Source organism: Lissotriton vulgaris, chromosome 4_1 (assembly GCF_964263255.1).
Source record: "Lissotriton vulgaris chromosome 4_1, aLisVul1.2, whole genome shotgun sequence".
NCBI classification, from domain to species: Eukaryota; Metazoa; Chordata; class Amphibia; order Caudata; family Salamandridae; genus Lissotriton; species Lissotriton vulgaris.
The window spans coordinates 1,535,997,174-1,536,009,586 of NC_141691.1; the positions used below are offsets into that span (position 1 = coordinate 1,535,997,174).

Below are 12,413 nucleotides of genomic sequence, written 5' to 3' on the forward strand. Positions count from 1 at the left end.
AGGAGTAAAAAAATGAGTCCTACCGTCCAATAATTGGCAAGCTAGATAAAAAAAAAACGCAATTCCAATAATCAAATCCTAAAAAATAAGAATGCTTTAAAAAAATCTTAAATAGAAAATCCATTCTGCAAAATGAAATTCCCAGGAAAAAAGTCCAATAGTAATACATCCACGGAACCAGAGTTTTTCCAGCAACCACGTGGTCTTTGTCCTGAAAAGTGACCAAAGGGTTTCAAAAACAGACACCAAAAAACTAAAAGGTTACTTTTATTCCAGCCCTGCATGTGCACCCAAATGACTACAGAGGAACAGGAGTACATGTCAATGGTAGGCCTTCAATGCGGCATCAGGGACTCATGTAGTCCTATTGTATATAAGTGCATACCCTGTCTCACACTTTAATTTTCCTCTTATAATGAGAATAAGCCCTGTGGTTTGGCCTCATAGAGAACGCATTGTGCCAGGTGTTGTCTCAGCACAGATCTCTTATGCCAAGTAGCACTTGTATGACTACAGTTTTGCTAGGCACACTGGCCTCACGCTCCTGCCACACCAGTATGGGGAACGTATAGGAAATTCCCTGGAAGCCTTCTATTTAATTTCTCCTCTAATGCCCTCGAGACATTGCTCCCATGCCGGGCCTTAACACCTTAATCGCGGCCATTATTTCGCGGCAGTGCAGCGGTTTTAATAAGTGGGCGGGGCCGCGTCGGCCACTGGATGTTCGCAGCATCAGCGAGGTAGTGCTCGCGACGGCCAACGGCAGCAGGGAAAGGGTTAAATCGCTCCAAGGAAGAAGGCTTCGAGAATGGACCGATTTACCTACACATCAGCAACCACCTGCTAGACTCCTAATTCCTCGATCAATTTGAATGTCCTCTAGCTATGTACCTTGGACTTGCGCTGAATGATTGAAGCAAAGATTGAGTGATGCAAAGTGGCCTCAAACATGAGTGGAATGATAGTCCCTTCGCTGGCTGGCACGTGAAATTCCTAGTTGATATTTCTTTCAGCTTCTCTTCATAAGTAACTTTTGCGTTCAAAAATGCATTTCTAACTTTTCAATGTACTTTCACACACCTATTCATTCACTATATGACTGTAAAGATTTTAGATACATATTTTGTTATTTTTCTTTAATTTTGTTTCGGCAAGGCTGTCCCTTCCGTGTGTATGCTGTCATTTTGTCGCTTCAAAAGACAATTATGTGTAAAAGAATGCAATTGCAAATAGTATTCAATTCTTGTTTATTTTAATTTACAAAGGATATTTTAGCTAAGCTAAAGCTAATTAGTCAAGGTGTTTGACTCCTACTCAAATATTTCCAGATATTACCTCAGTATGTTTTCATCCCATTCTAGCGCATTACATATTTTTATGGTCTGCATACTTTAGAGCAAAATAGAGAATATTTTCTCTTTGGCATACATTTTCACAGGCAGCAGCATTTTTTCTTCTGAGTGTGTTGTTTTCTTAGAATATCTCACCTTAACTGTTTGATGGCATTGTAGTGCATCTCTAACAAATGTATGACATTTATTTCCATAAAAGGGAAATTCCACATGAACTCCGGAGGCTGGTTCATCGAGGTCCCGTTCACTTGGATATGGAAGACCATCAGGATCAGGAATATGTGCGACCTAGACTAAGATTTAAAGCATTCAGTGGAGATGGACAAAAATTAGGAAGGTAACACTACAAATATATTAGTTATTGCTTTTTGTGTTTATGTTCTATTTGGTGTCTATATCAACTGTATAGATTTATTACCATTCATCATTCTTTAAAACTTTATTGGATATATTCTCCAGTATTGAATCTTTCATAGATTCACATGCTTGTATCTTTCCCATCGTCATGGTGGGAGTCTCACGGTAAAAGAATAACCATAGCAGTAAAAGAAAAAACTGCACAGAAAATCCATAGGAAAGTATATAGTTTGGTAGCTTATCACCAAAATTATGTGGTCCAAACACCAACCAATCAGCTGCCAGCCCTGAGATCACAATCCCCAGCAGAGCCACCATTCCTCAGATTTCCAACTACCGTCGTGTGAGAAGGAGTCTCCCTGAGCTCTGCTCAGTTCTTGGTTACTTGGTAAACTTTTGACCTTTCTACAGTTCTTGGATTGAGGTACTGTTTTTCCTCTCTTACTTCACCATGTCTGAAGGATCTGGAAAGAGGCTTTTCAGATGTTCCAAACCTTGTGGGACGGCCAGATTATACTCTGAGGACCCCAACAAAGAATGCTTATACTGCCTTCACCCTAAGCACGTCCCTAAGGAGTGCAAGTACTGTCGCATTTTCTCGGAAAAACCTTGGAAGACAGAGCAGCATGCTTGTTATTATGGCCTCAGAAGAAGAAGACTGCCTCAGACTCTGACTCTGATGAGGGATCTAAAGGACACTCCTTTTCTAAACATAAGAGGGAGTTGTCTGAGGAGAAAGTTGAGGTGAAGAAACAGAAAACAGAGAAAGCAAATACCAAAAACTCATCGTCGTCTTTGTCTCAAACACCTCTCAAAAAGTCTTCAGAGGCAAAAGCTCTGTCGTCGCTCCAGTTGACAAAGATAAAGGTTTCTTCGGTCTCGACGCCGACGTGTACATAGACGACCTCACCGTCGACTACGTCATCGACGACGACCATCTCGACGACGACTGCATCGTCCACATCATTGGTGATGCACACCATTGAAGACACCGTCGACGACGCTGTAGACGACGAGTGCACAAACCTCATCGACGAGCGTACCATCAACGACGTCTTTCAAATCTCCAATGACAAGATATATCACAATGGAGAGATTTTCACCGTCGACGGACAAGAAAACAGCAGAATTTACTGCTTGGACAAAGATCTCGCCACATCCATCTTCCAAACTCCTGGATTTACTGGAGTCAGAAGTTGAAGAAACGTACTGAGTAACTTATAGCCCTTCGCAACTCCAAATTAAAAGCCAGGAGCCAGATGAAGAGGACGTCCAGGAAGTTCAGGAAGAACTGTTGTTTAAAGTTCGGCCAGTTCAAGGATCCAATAGGTACGAATCATTCCAGGTAGCCTATGAATATGATGAGGAGGAGGAGGATAATGCCAGGGAAGACGCAATATCTATGCCTATTTCCCTAGTCTCCAACTTGAGACATATGATCAAGGACTATTTATCGTCGTTTTCCAAATGCCAATACTCCTGCCTCCAACACCACGAGTGTACCACAGCAGATAGTTCAGACTCCGGTAATTCAGCCTAACCTCAGGTGCAAACAGTGCAAACCCCTAAAATAATAACAATTAAGGATGACTTTGCGGATAGCGAACCGGAGGATCAGCCAGAGGAAGGAGAATTAATACAAGAAGACCCTGGAGACGATGAGAGGGATCAATATGTAATTTCTTCGACAGGTCCATCGCCTGCTCCAGCAAACTCACCACCAGAAGACATTGGTGGTTTGCATGATTTAATGGAGAAAGCTTCCAAAAGATTTGAGCTTCCTTTGCTGGTAAAGGAAATGAGTGCTTTCTATACGATTTTAAGGAAACTTCCCGAAAATCTATAAGGACAATACCAATCATTGATCACATATGGAATGAGGGACTGAAGATTATGCAAAATCCGGCCTCGGTTGCAGTATCAGTTCCAAGGATCAAGAAAAAGTATTGTTCCTGCGAAACATCACCAGCATGCCTGATCGGTCACCCTCAACCTGAATCAGTAGTTATGCAGGCAGCACAGAGACGCTTCCAGAACCCGGTCTCTACCTTGTCAGCTCCTCCTGAAAAAGTGGGAAAAAAGATGGATGGCGCAGGGACGCGCTTTGCAGCTTCTATCAAAGCTACAAATGCTTTGGCGCTTGTCAGACGTTATAACAGACAGATGTGATCGGACATTGCTCTACTTTTAGCTCATCTTCCGGAAAGCAAGAAGGAACAGGCGGCTGTAATTTTGCAAGATGGAGCTAGAGCTGCTTCTGAGTCCATCGACATAGCCATGGACATTTCGTCTATTGGATTCAGGCAAATGGCTGGAGCGGTATCGCTTCGGCAACAAGGGTGGCTGAAGGCTACATCTTTCAGGCCCGAAGTGCAGACAAAGATTGTGGATATGCCTTTTGATGGTGAGAACCTTTTCTGAAAGCATATTGATGAGGCGTTACAAGGAATAAAGGCAGACACGGATACTGCTAAAGCCTTAGGGTCTCTGCAGCAATGAAGTTTTCAAACTATTCGTGGAAGAGGATCAAGAGGTCGGTTCAATCAAAGATCTTCCTTTCAATCTAATGGGTATCAACCTTATCAACAGGGATACCGTCAATACAACAATAATCAACAATTTCGCTCCTCTGGCACCTCTTATCACCAGCAGTCTGGAAGAAAGTCTGCTGCGAGGGAAAGGGCACAGGGCTCCAACAGGAGACAGTGACGATATTCAGGCGCCGTCCACCACATCACGCCCCAATCAGATCCCTTACCTCTCTCTCTATTTTCATCACTGGCTGTCAATAACATCAGACATATGGGTGTTGGACCTTATACATCAAGGCCACATCCTAGAGTTTATACATAACCTCCAGCGCGACCTCCCATTCACAGAACCCAGGATCTCGGCACTCAAGGCGGAAGTCTTGGCCCTTATTGTGAAAGGAGCTATAGAGGAGGTTTCAACTCTACAGGGAGGGAATGGATTCTACTTGCATTTTTTCCTCATGAGGAAGAAGCAGTCCACCAAATGGAGGAAGATAATGGATCTGAGAGGCCTGAACAAATATATCAAGAAGACCTTGTTTCGTATGCTGTGGCTACAAGAGTTTCTACTAATGTTGCGCAGAGGAGATTACATGGCATTGTTAGATCTCTTAGATACCTATTTTCACATTCCAATTCACATCAAACACAGGCAGTATCTACGATTCACAGTGGGGGGCGCCACTACCAATTCAAGGTATTAGCCTTCGGCCTCAGATCCGCTCCAAGGGTATTCATAAAATGCATGGTGCCGGTTGCAGCGCATTTGAGACAGAAAGGCCACCAGATATTTCCATATCTGGATGACTGGCTTATAAAATGTGCATCGTTCAAGGAGGCACGACAAGCCCTAGATTGGTTTTATTCCAGAAATTAGGACTGCGAATCAACATGGAGAAGTCTTCCCTGGTTCCAGCGCAGTCGCTCCAGTTCTTAGGAGCCAAATTACAAACTCAGGAAGAGCGCACGCAAAAAAGTATGGAACTGACAGCACGTTTAAAAGCAAAAAGGTTCACTTCAGTAAGAATCTACAAATCATTGCTGGGAATGATATCATCCTGCTTTCCATTAGTCCATAAGTGTCGACTTTGCATGCGGCCGCTGCATTAAATACTCGACAAGCAGTGGGTACAAGATCTAGGATCCTTCGAGGATCGAATTACTGTCAACCCTCAGATCAGAAAAGCTCTGTCATGGTGGGGCATCAGGGATAACTTATCAAAAGGTCTACTGTTCGAACGGCAACCTCCAAGCTATGTCATGACGACAGACGCCTCGTTAAACGGATGGGAAGCGCATCTTCAGGAACTGGAAATACAGGGTTATTGGACAATGCAAAAAGCCCAATTGCACATCAACATGCTCGAGTTAAGAGCGGTGTTCCTGGGCCTGCAAGCTTTCCTACCCAGAATACAAAACTCGCCAGTTTTAGTCAAGACTGACAGTACGACAACAATGTTTTACTTACGGAAGCAAGGAGGCACAAATTTAAAAAATCTCTCAGCGCAAGCCCAAGAGATTTGGAACTGGATGATGCAACACAACCTTTCCCTGCAGGTCCAGCATGTCCCTGGAGTACAAAACACGAGAGCAGACCGCCTAAGCAGATCGGCCTCAATCTGTCACGAATGGCAACTGAATCAAACTCAGCTCTTAAGGATATTCAGGTTTTGGGGTACACCAACTCTGGACCTATTTGCAAATTAGCACAACAAGAAATGCAAACATTTTGCAAGTCGATTCCCTCAGAAGGGATTGTGGGGAAATGAGCTACACATTCGTTGGACGGGGATGTTTGCATATGCATTTCCCTCGTTTCCTCTCATTCCAAGGATACTATGGAAAATGAGAGCAGAACCATGCCATCTGATCCTAATAGCCTCAGCTTGGCCGAGACAGTTCTGGTTCTCGGAACTCCTTCAGCTGTCGGTAAATCCCAGAGTACAATTTCCATTGATACAAGACCTGGTCTCCATGAGAGAAGGGCAAGTTCTTCATCCGCAGCTAACCTCTCTGAATTTGTCAGCCTGGAACCTCATGCGCATGAATTTTATTCCTTAGACATCCCTCAGGACTGCAAGGATGTATTAGCAAACTCTCGAGCACTATCTCCCAATAAAACGTACACAGCAAAATAGAAAAGAATTTGCCATTGGTGTTCTGATCAACATCTGCATCCTTTTCACTCCTCGCCGGAGCAAATTCTACTGTACCTACTTCACCTGGCCAAAGCTGGTTTTCCCATGCTTCAATAAAAGCACATCTTGCAGCTATATCAAGATAATGTAGAACGCTGAATCATCCATTGCTTTGGTCGCAGAGGATCATAAAGGAATTTCTAGAAGGACTGTTCAGAGTTTTCCCACCTATTGAGCCGCTGTCTATTCTGTGGCAGCTCAGTGGGTCCCCAAAGTCCCTATGGCTTTCCATCTCAATAAACCAATTGTATTACATTACATATTTCAAGAATCCGTCTTCAGTAGTAGAGAAATTGCTGCACACTTTGGACATCAGAAGATGTCTCAAATTTTCTATTGACAAAACAAAATAGTTTCGGAAAACAGAACAATTGCTTATCGCCTTTGCTGGGTCTAGGAAGGGCTTAGCTCTGTCAAGATCTCCCATTTCAAGATGGATATCCTCTGCTGTCACTTAATGTCATGAGAAGGCAGGAAAGCCTTCGCGCGCTAGAGTTTGCGCTCATTCCACAAGAAAAATCGCAACGTTGACCGCATTGTTCGCAGGAGTATCGCTCCCGGACATTTGCAGAGCGGTGACATGGACAAATGTGCACACGTTTACCAGGCAATTATTGTCTGGATACAGCGAGGAAAGCGGACACCGCAGTTGGACAAGCTGTTCTGCGGCACCTCTTTCACTAAGGTACCTCTCATTCTTTATATTGTATATTTTGATCAGAATGTCTGTTATATACATTGTCGATTATTGTTTCATATTTCATATTGACATGGTGACAAGCAAAATATGCATATTTTTATCTTTGGAGCAGCATAACTCACTGTAATTCTCTAATAATAGGAAGCAGTGCCCTACAAAAAGGGGTCTATCCTATAAACGCTGCTTGGGTTATGCACTGCTTACTATTCTGATACAAGCATGTGAATCTGTGAAAGATTCAATACTGGAGAAAAAACGAGTTACTTACCTGTACACTATGGTTCTCCAGTATTGATATCTTTCATAGATTCACATTCGGCCGGTCCGCCCGCCTCCCCTTTTTTTAGCGGATAGACCACTTTTTTATCTCTAGATTCTTCCTTGGCTCACTCTTGGGCTGGATGGAAATCTGAGGTATGGTGGCTCTGCTGGGGTTTGTGATCTTAGGACTGGCAGCTGATTGGTTGGTGTTTGGACCACATAATCTTTTACTGCTATGGTTATTCTTTTACCGTGAGACTCCCACCATGACGGCGGGGAAGATACAAGCATTTGAATCTATGAAAGATATCAATACTGGAGAACCATAGTGTACAGGTAAGTAACTAGTTTGTCTGGCGCCAACTGAAATTAACAAGTGTTAAGATCTTATGACTGAATGACATTTATATTTCACGGATGCATGACGGAACAACTCATGCCTTTACCACACATGCCTTACCAACACAGTTTTTACAATGCATCTACCAGTACAACAAATGTCTTCACTACGCATGTAATTACCACAAACATGCATAGAGGTACATTATAAGTACTTTTACCACGCATACCATTGCCACGCATATCTTTAAAATGCATAATTGTAATATATTAAAATAAATAATCTTGCAGTAAAAAAATATTACTATTAAATGCAGAAACAGTATGAAAAAAAATTTTGGTACACCTATTTTACATAGTATAATTTTACAAAAATCATGTCAACATAGAGCTAATAAATTATTAAACACTTTTAAAGTTTTTACTTTTGCACAGAAGTGCTTCCTTCATTTTAAGCCTATGTATGGACCATGTCCCTAACCATGATGGCTGCTGTGAAATGTGAAGAGCAAAAAAAAATTTTTTCACCAAACAAATTAACAATGCATTCAGTCAGATTATAAACCACGATAAAAAAAATACATTCCAATATGTACTTTATTATGAATTATCGAATACCACAAAAAATATAGATTCAGCAGTCCACCATTTTGTTCTCAGTGGTACACTGACTTTGATCATGCCCACACGCACTATAGAGGAGGAGATAGACAGATTGGTGTTTACACACTGCCATCTGTCCACACAAGTAAGTGTAATATTTACATTAAACACCCTCATTATTAACTAGCAAAATCCCCAAAACATTTTTTTTAAGTTTACATGGATTATTGAGAATAGGTCAACACTATATTTTGGCTAAATTGACTGGAGTTCTAACAATGTAAGTCAACATACAAAGCTTTTTGTGAATAAAAAACTGAGGATAAACCTCTATTTTTTTAATGATGCTGGACAGGGTTTGAGAAACATAATTACTAATCTACTTCCACCTGAGCACTTACCTCAGGGAAAGTGCTGGACAGTGACTGGGGGTCAAAATTATTATTCTTACCCTGCTGGGTACTTACCTCAGGAAAGTGCTGGACAGTGGGGGCAAAATTACTATTCTAACACTGACAGGTACTTACCTCAGGGAAGGTGATGGATAGTGTCAGGGGCAAAATTACTATTCTAACTACGCCAGGTACTTACCTCTAGTAAGGTGCTAGACAGAGTCGGGGGCAAAATTATTATTCTAACACCGCTGGGTACTTACGTCAGAGAAGGTGCTGGACAGCGACTGAGGGGGGTCAACATTACTATTCGTAATCCACTGGGTGTCTGGGTCACAATTACTGTTCTGATACCGCCGGGTACTTACCTCTGAGAAAATGCTGGACATTTACTGGAGAGCAAAATGTATATTCCAACTCAGCTGGGTACTTACCTCAAAAAAGGTGCTGTACTGTGGATGGGGGTAAAATCACTCATGTTACACCACCAAATACCTTATTTTCCTTTCAGCTTACCCTGTATTGATAAAAGAATATTGGAAAATCCAGTAAGAGAAAAAGTACACCAGACTTCAGAAAAACAGTGTATGAAAATATAAAAAAAAATTTGGGTAAATAATCTTTTAAAATCTATGCATAAACAAATCTAACAACTGTCTTTCGACACGCAACAAAGATGTAGGGCCTGATTTCGAGTTTGGCAGTCCATTGGACCGCTGAACCCGTGGTAGACGGGCAGTGGTAGTCTGGGACCGCCAGCACCAGTGGTCCGACTGCCATATTACAAGTATGGTGGTCGGACCGCTTTGGGACTTCTGCAACCATGTTCCCTGGCAGTGGCGTGGGGTCTGGGGCCGCAATATGCTTGGCGGTGCCAGTGTGGCACCACCGAGCATATGCTGAGTTTCCCCACTGCCAGCCTTTTCATGGCGGTGAGCCCCCTATTAAAACAAAAAAAGGCTGGTGGTGAGGAAACAAAGGGGGCACTTCAGAGCCCCCTGTTGCCCCTGTACACTGGGATGCATAAAGGGGGGCACATGGTGTGCCCTCCTATGTGCGTACATGCCCAGTTCCTGCACAGGATGGACTAAACAGTCCATGGTGTGCAGATACTTGCTTTGGCATTCCAATTGCGGTGCCTTTTTCAGAAGCACCGCAGTAGAAAAACCAAAGAACCACTTGCCAGTCCAGAAGAAAACTCAAAATCTGCCAGGTGGCAGGCTGGCGTTCACCTTTGGCCAGGCGGAGGCCTGCCACTCGGCTCCCGCACAGCTAAAGTCATAATAAGACCCATAGACTTAAATTTCTCTAATTTTTCACAGTAATAATAACATTTTTTCCACAGTCACAACAAAGTCTCAAATAACCATGAAAACACATTTTCTCTTAGCAGGTACATTGGTCCCAATAAAAAGCACTTCTTTTAGAAGAGCTACTCCCTTCTAAATAAATATATTATTAACTTGTAATAAATATTTATTAAAATATCAAGAAGTTACAGCCTGCGCCCCATTATGACTTCCTTTACAAGAAGGCATTTCTCTTTTTTTCCAGTTTGCTCCATTTTTCTCTGTTATACCTTCATCCAGTACACATTCTGTGCTCTCAGACAAGTCTCCAAGAATGTGAAGTTTGCCCTCTCGGGCAGGATTGTACTGCTTCCCTTCTGTTATTGCAGAAGGATTTATCAACCTCCCTCTTTAAAGTGTACATAACAGAGATGGTTGGAGGTGTCCATGTACTACAGTCGGCCTGCCTGTTCTTAAAGCCATAGTAAAATGTGTAAGAGCTATACTCACCTCTTCACAAGCCTACCACCACCTCTGCTTTTGCCCAGGGCTAACCCAACTCTACCATGCTTCCTTCGTAGTCATTGTTAACACACCCTAATTGCAGTCTATGCCACAACACCCTAAGGCCAATCCCAACTGAGACTAGACCAGTATTTTAAATCCACTGGTGCTTGAAGCCAGTTGACTCTGGGGGTTATATGCAGCAGCATCCTACTCTGCTCGTTTAGGTGGCCTACTGCACGCATGTGGTCTCTCCCCCAAACCTACTCCCTCTCACCCTTTTTCCCTGATTGTCCTATGTTCAGGCCTCCATGTACCCTGCCACTGTCCAATTTTTGTTTACCACTTTGCTGAAGACTCAATACGTGCAGACAACCTGGCCAGGGATTTACTTAGGCTCTTCAGTGTTGCATATCCATCTGGGAAATGGACTCACAAAGTGTGGCTTCTACTCCCCTCCCTTTTTAGGTACTCTACGGGTTTTGAGCCAGCACATCACTGGAACATGCAAATATCTGCTTGGTTTAGCCCTATCCCGATCTTGTAGGGCACTTTCCTCTTCACGAAATAGCCCTGTTATTAAGACCCCTCCAGAAGGAATAAATCCTCTGACAGAGAACCCTTGACACTCCTACCTCAAGTGCTGATCTCTAACCCACCAATTGGAAGTAGAAAGTTAACAGGATACTAATGAAGAAAATTGCCTCCAAACTATTATATAGTGCCAGTCTTTTGAAATGGTTGATTTCCTTCAGTGTGGCAGGCGTGGTTTCTGTCTTGTCAAGTGGAGTTTGGCAGAGATCGCTGTTAGCATGAGCTGAAGCCATTTTGTTTCCAGCAACCATTTTGATTGACCATGTGCTTGCCATGTGCTCCTTCCATCTTTGCTGTTGCCTACCCTTGTGCTTTGCTAGAATAACTGTCTACATTGAGCTCCTTTAGCACTGCACATGCTCCGAAGAGTCTGTAGTTGATCATGCACCTGTTTTAGTTTGTAAATGTCAGGCTGTTTCAACTGATGCTAGCAACTTCATTGCTCCTCCTACTTTGTTGACTGAGCATTTTCTGTATGCCTACATATGTGAATAGCTATTCTTATGTGTACTTGTACCGCCTCCTTTTGATCTCTTGTGTGGGTATAAAAGACCCACAGTCTCTGTAATCCTTGTGCTACCTCATACACTGCCTGAGGATTTTGAATAGATGTAGTTCCTCTCATGAGGTTTAATAAATTGTTCTTTTGATATTCCAGTTTCCGTGCCAATCTTTATTTATTGGTCTGAGGACTAGTGCGCGAAGTAGGGCGAACTCCTAGCACTGGTGGGTCTTGGTGAGGTCTACTTTGACAGTCATAACTATGATCCCCCAACAATGAGCACTGTGATGTCTTGTTTGAGAAATATTCTGCAACGACTATTGAAAGTCCTTCATCTGCATGAAAAGGCACACAGATATTCATGAGAAAAGGGTGGCATTTTTTTTAGATATTAAGCAACCAGGCTGTGATCAAGGCAGTGTCCAACTGGCAATCTTTCCACAAACAAGACCCCATGTTCCAACCCTGCCTATTACATCATAGCCCAGAACTGCTCCTATCATTAAATAGCTGGTGAACAAATTAAAAGACAGAACTATACACTCTTAATTACTCATTAATGTATGCAACTAATTGTATATGCTATACATAGTCAATACATTTTCTAGGAACTGTTCTTTGCCAACAACTCCAACGCACTTGATTTCTACCATATGAATTCAAACTTGAATCCTCTTTTCTTCTCTCATTCTTCCGTACCATTTCTACAGGTTTCTCCTTTGAGAAACCACATTCTCCCTCTCTTAGCTCCACACTCTTTTGCTCCAAACCAGCCTTGAACTGAGCTTTCT

The 12,413-nt window shown here is 42.6% G+C and overlaps 1 protein-coding gene across 3 annotated transcripts in view; it reads left to right on the plus strand.

The window, feature by feature from the left end:
* Positions 1-12,413, plus strand: part of UBXN2B (UBX domain protein 2B) — a 373,909-nt gene that overhangs the window by 230,359 nt on the left and 131,137 nt on the right. For all 3 annotated transcript variants that reach the window (XM_086965774.1, XM_086965773.1, XM_086965775.1), the window contains one exon: positions 1,552-1,689. In XM_086965774.1, the coding sequence (XP_086821900.1) occupies positions 1,552-1,689 (138 nt within the window). The remainder of the gene's footprint in view (positions 1-1,551; positions 1,690-12,413) is intronic.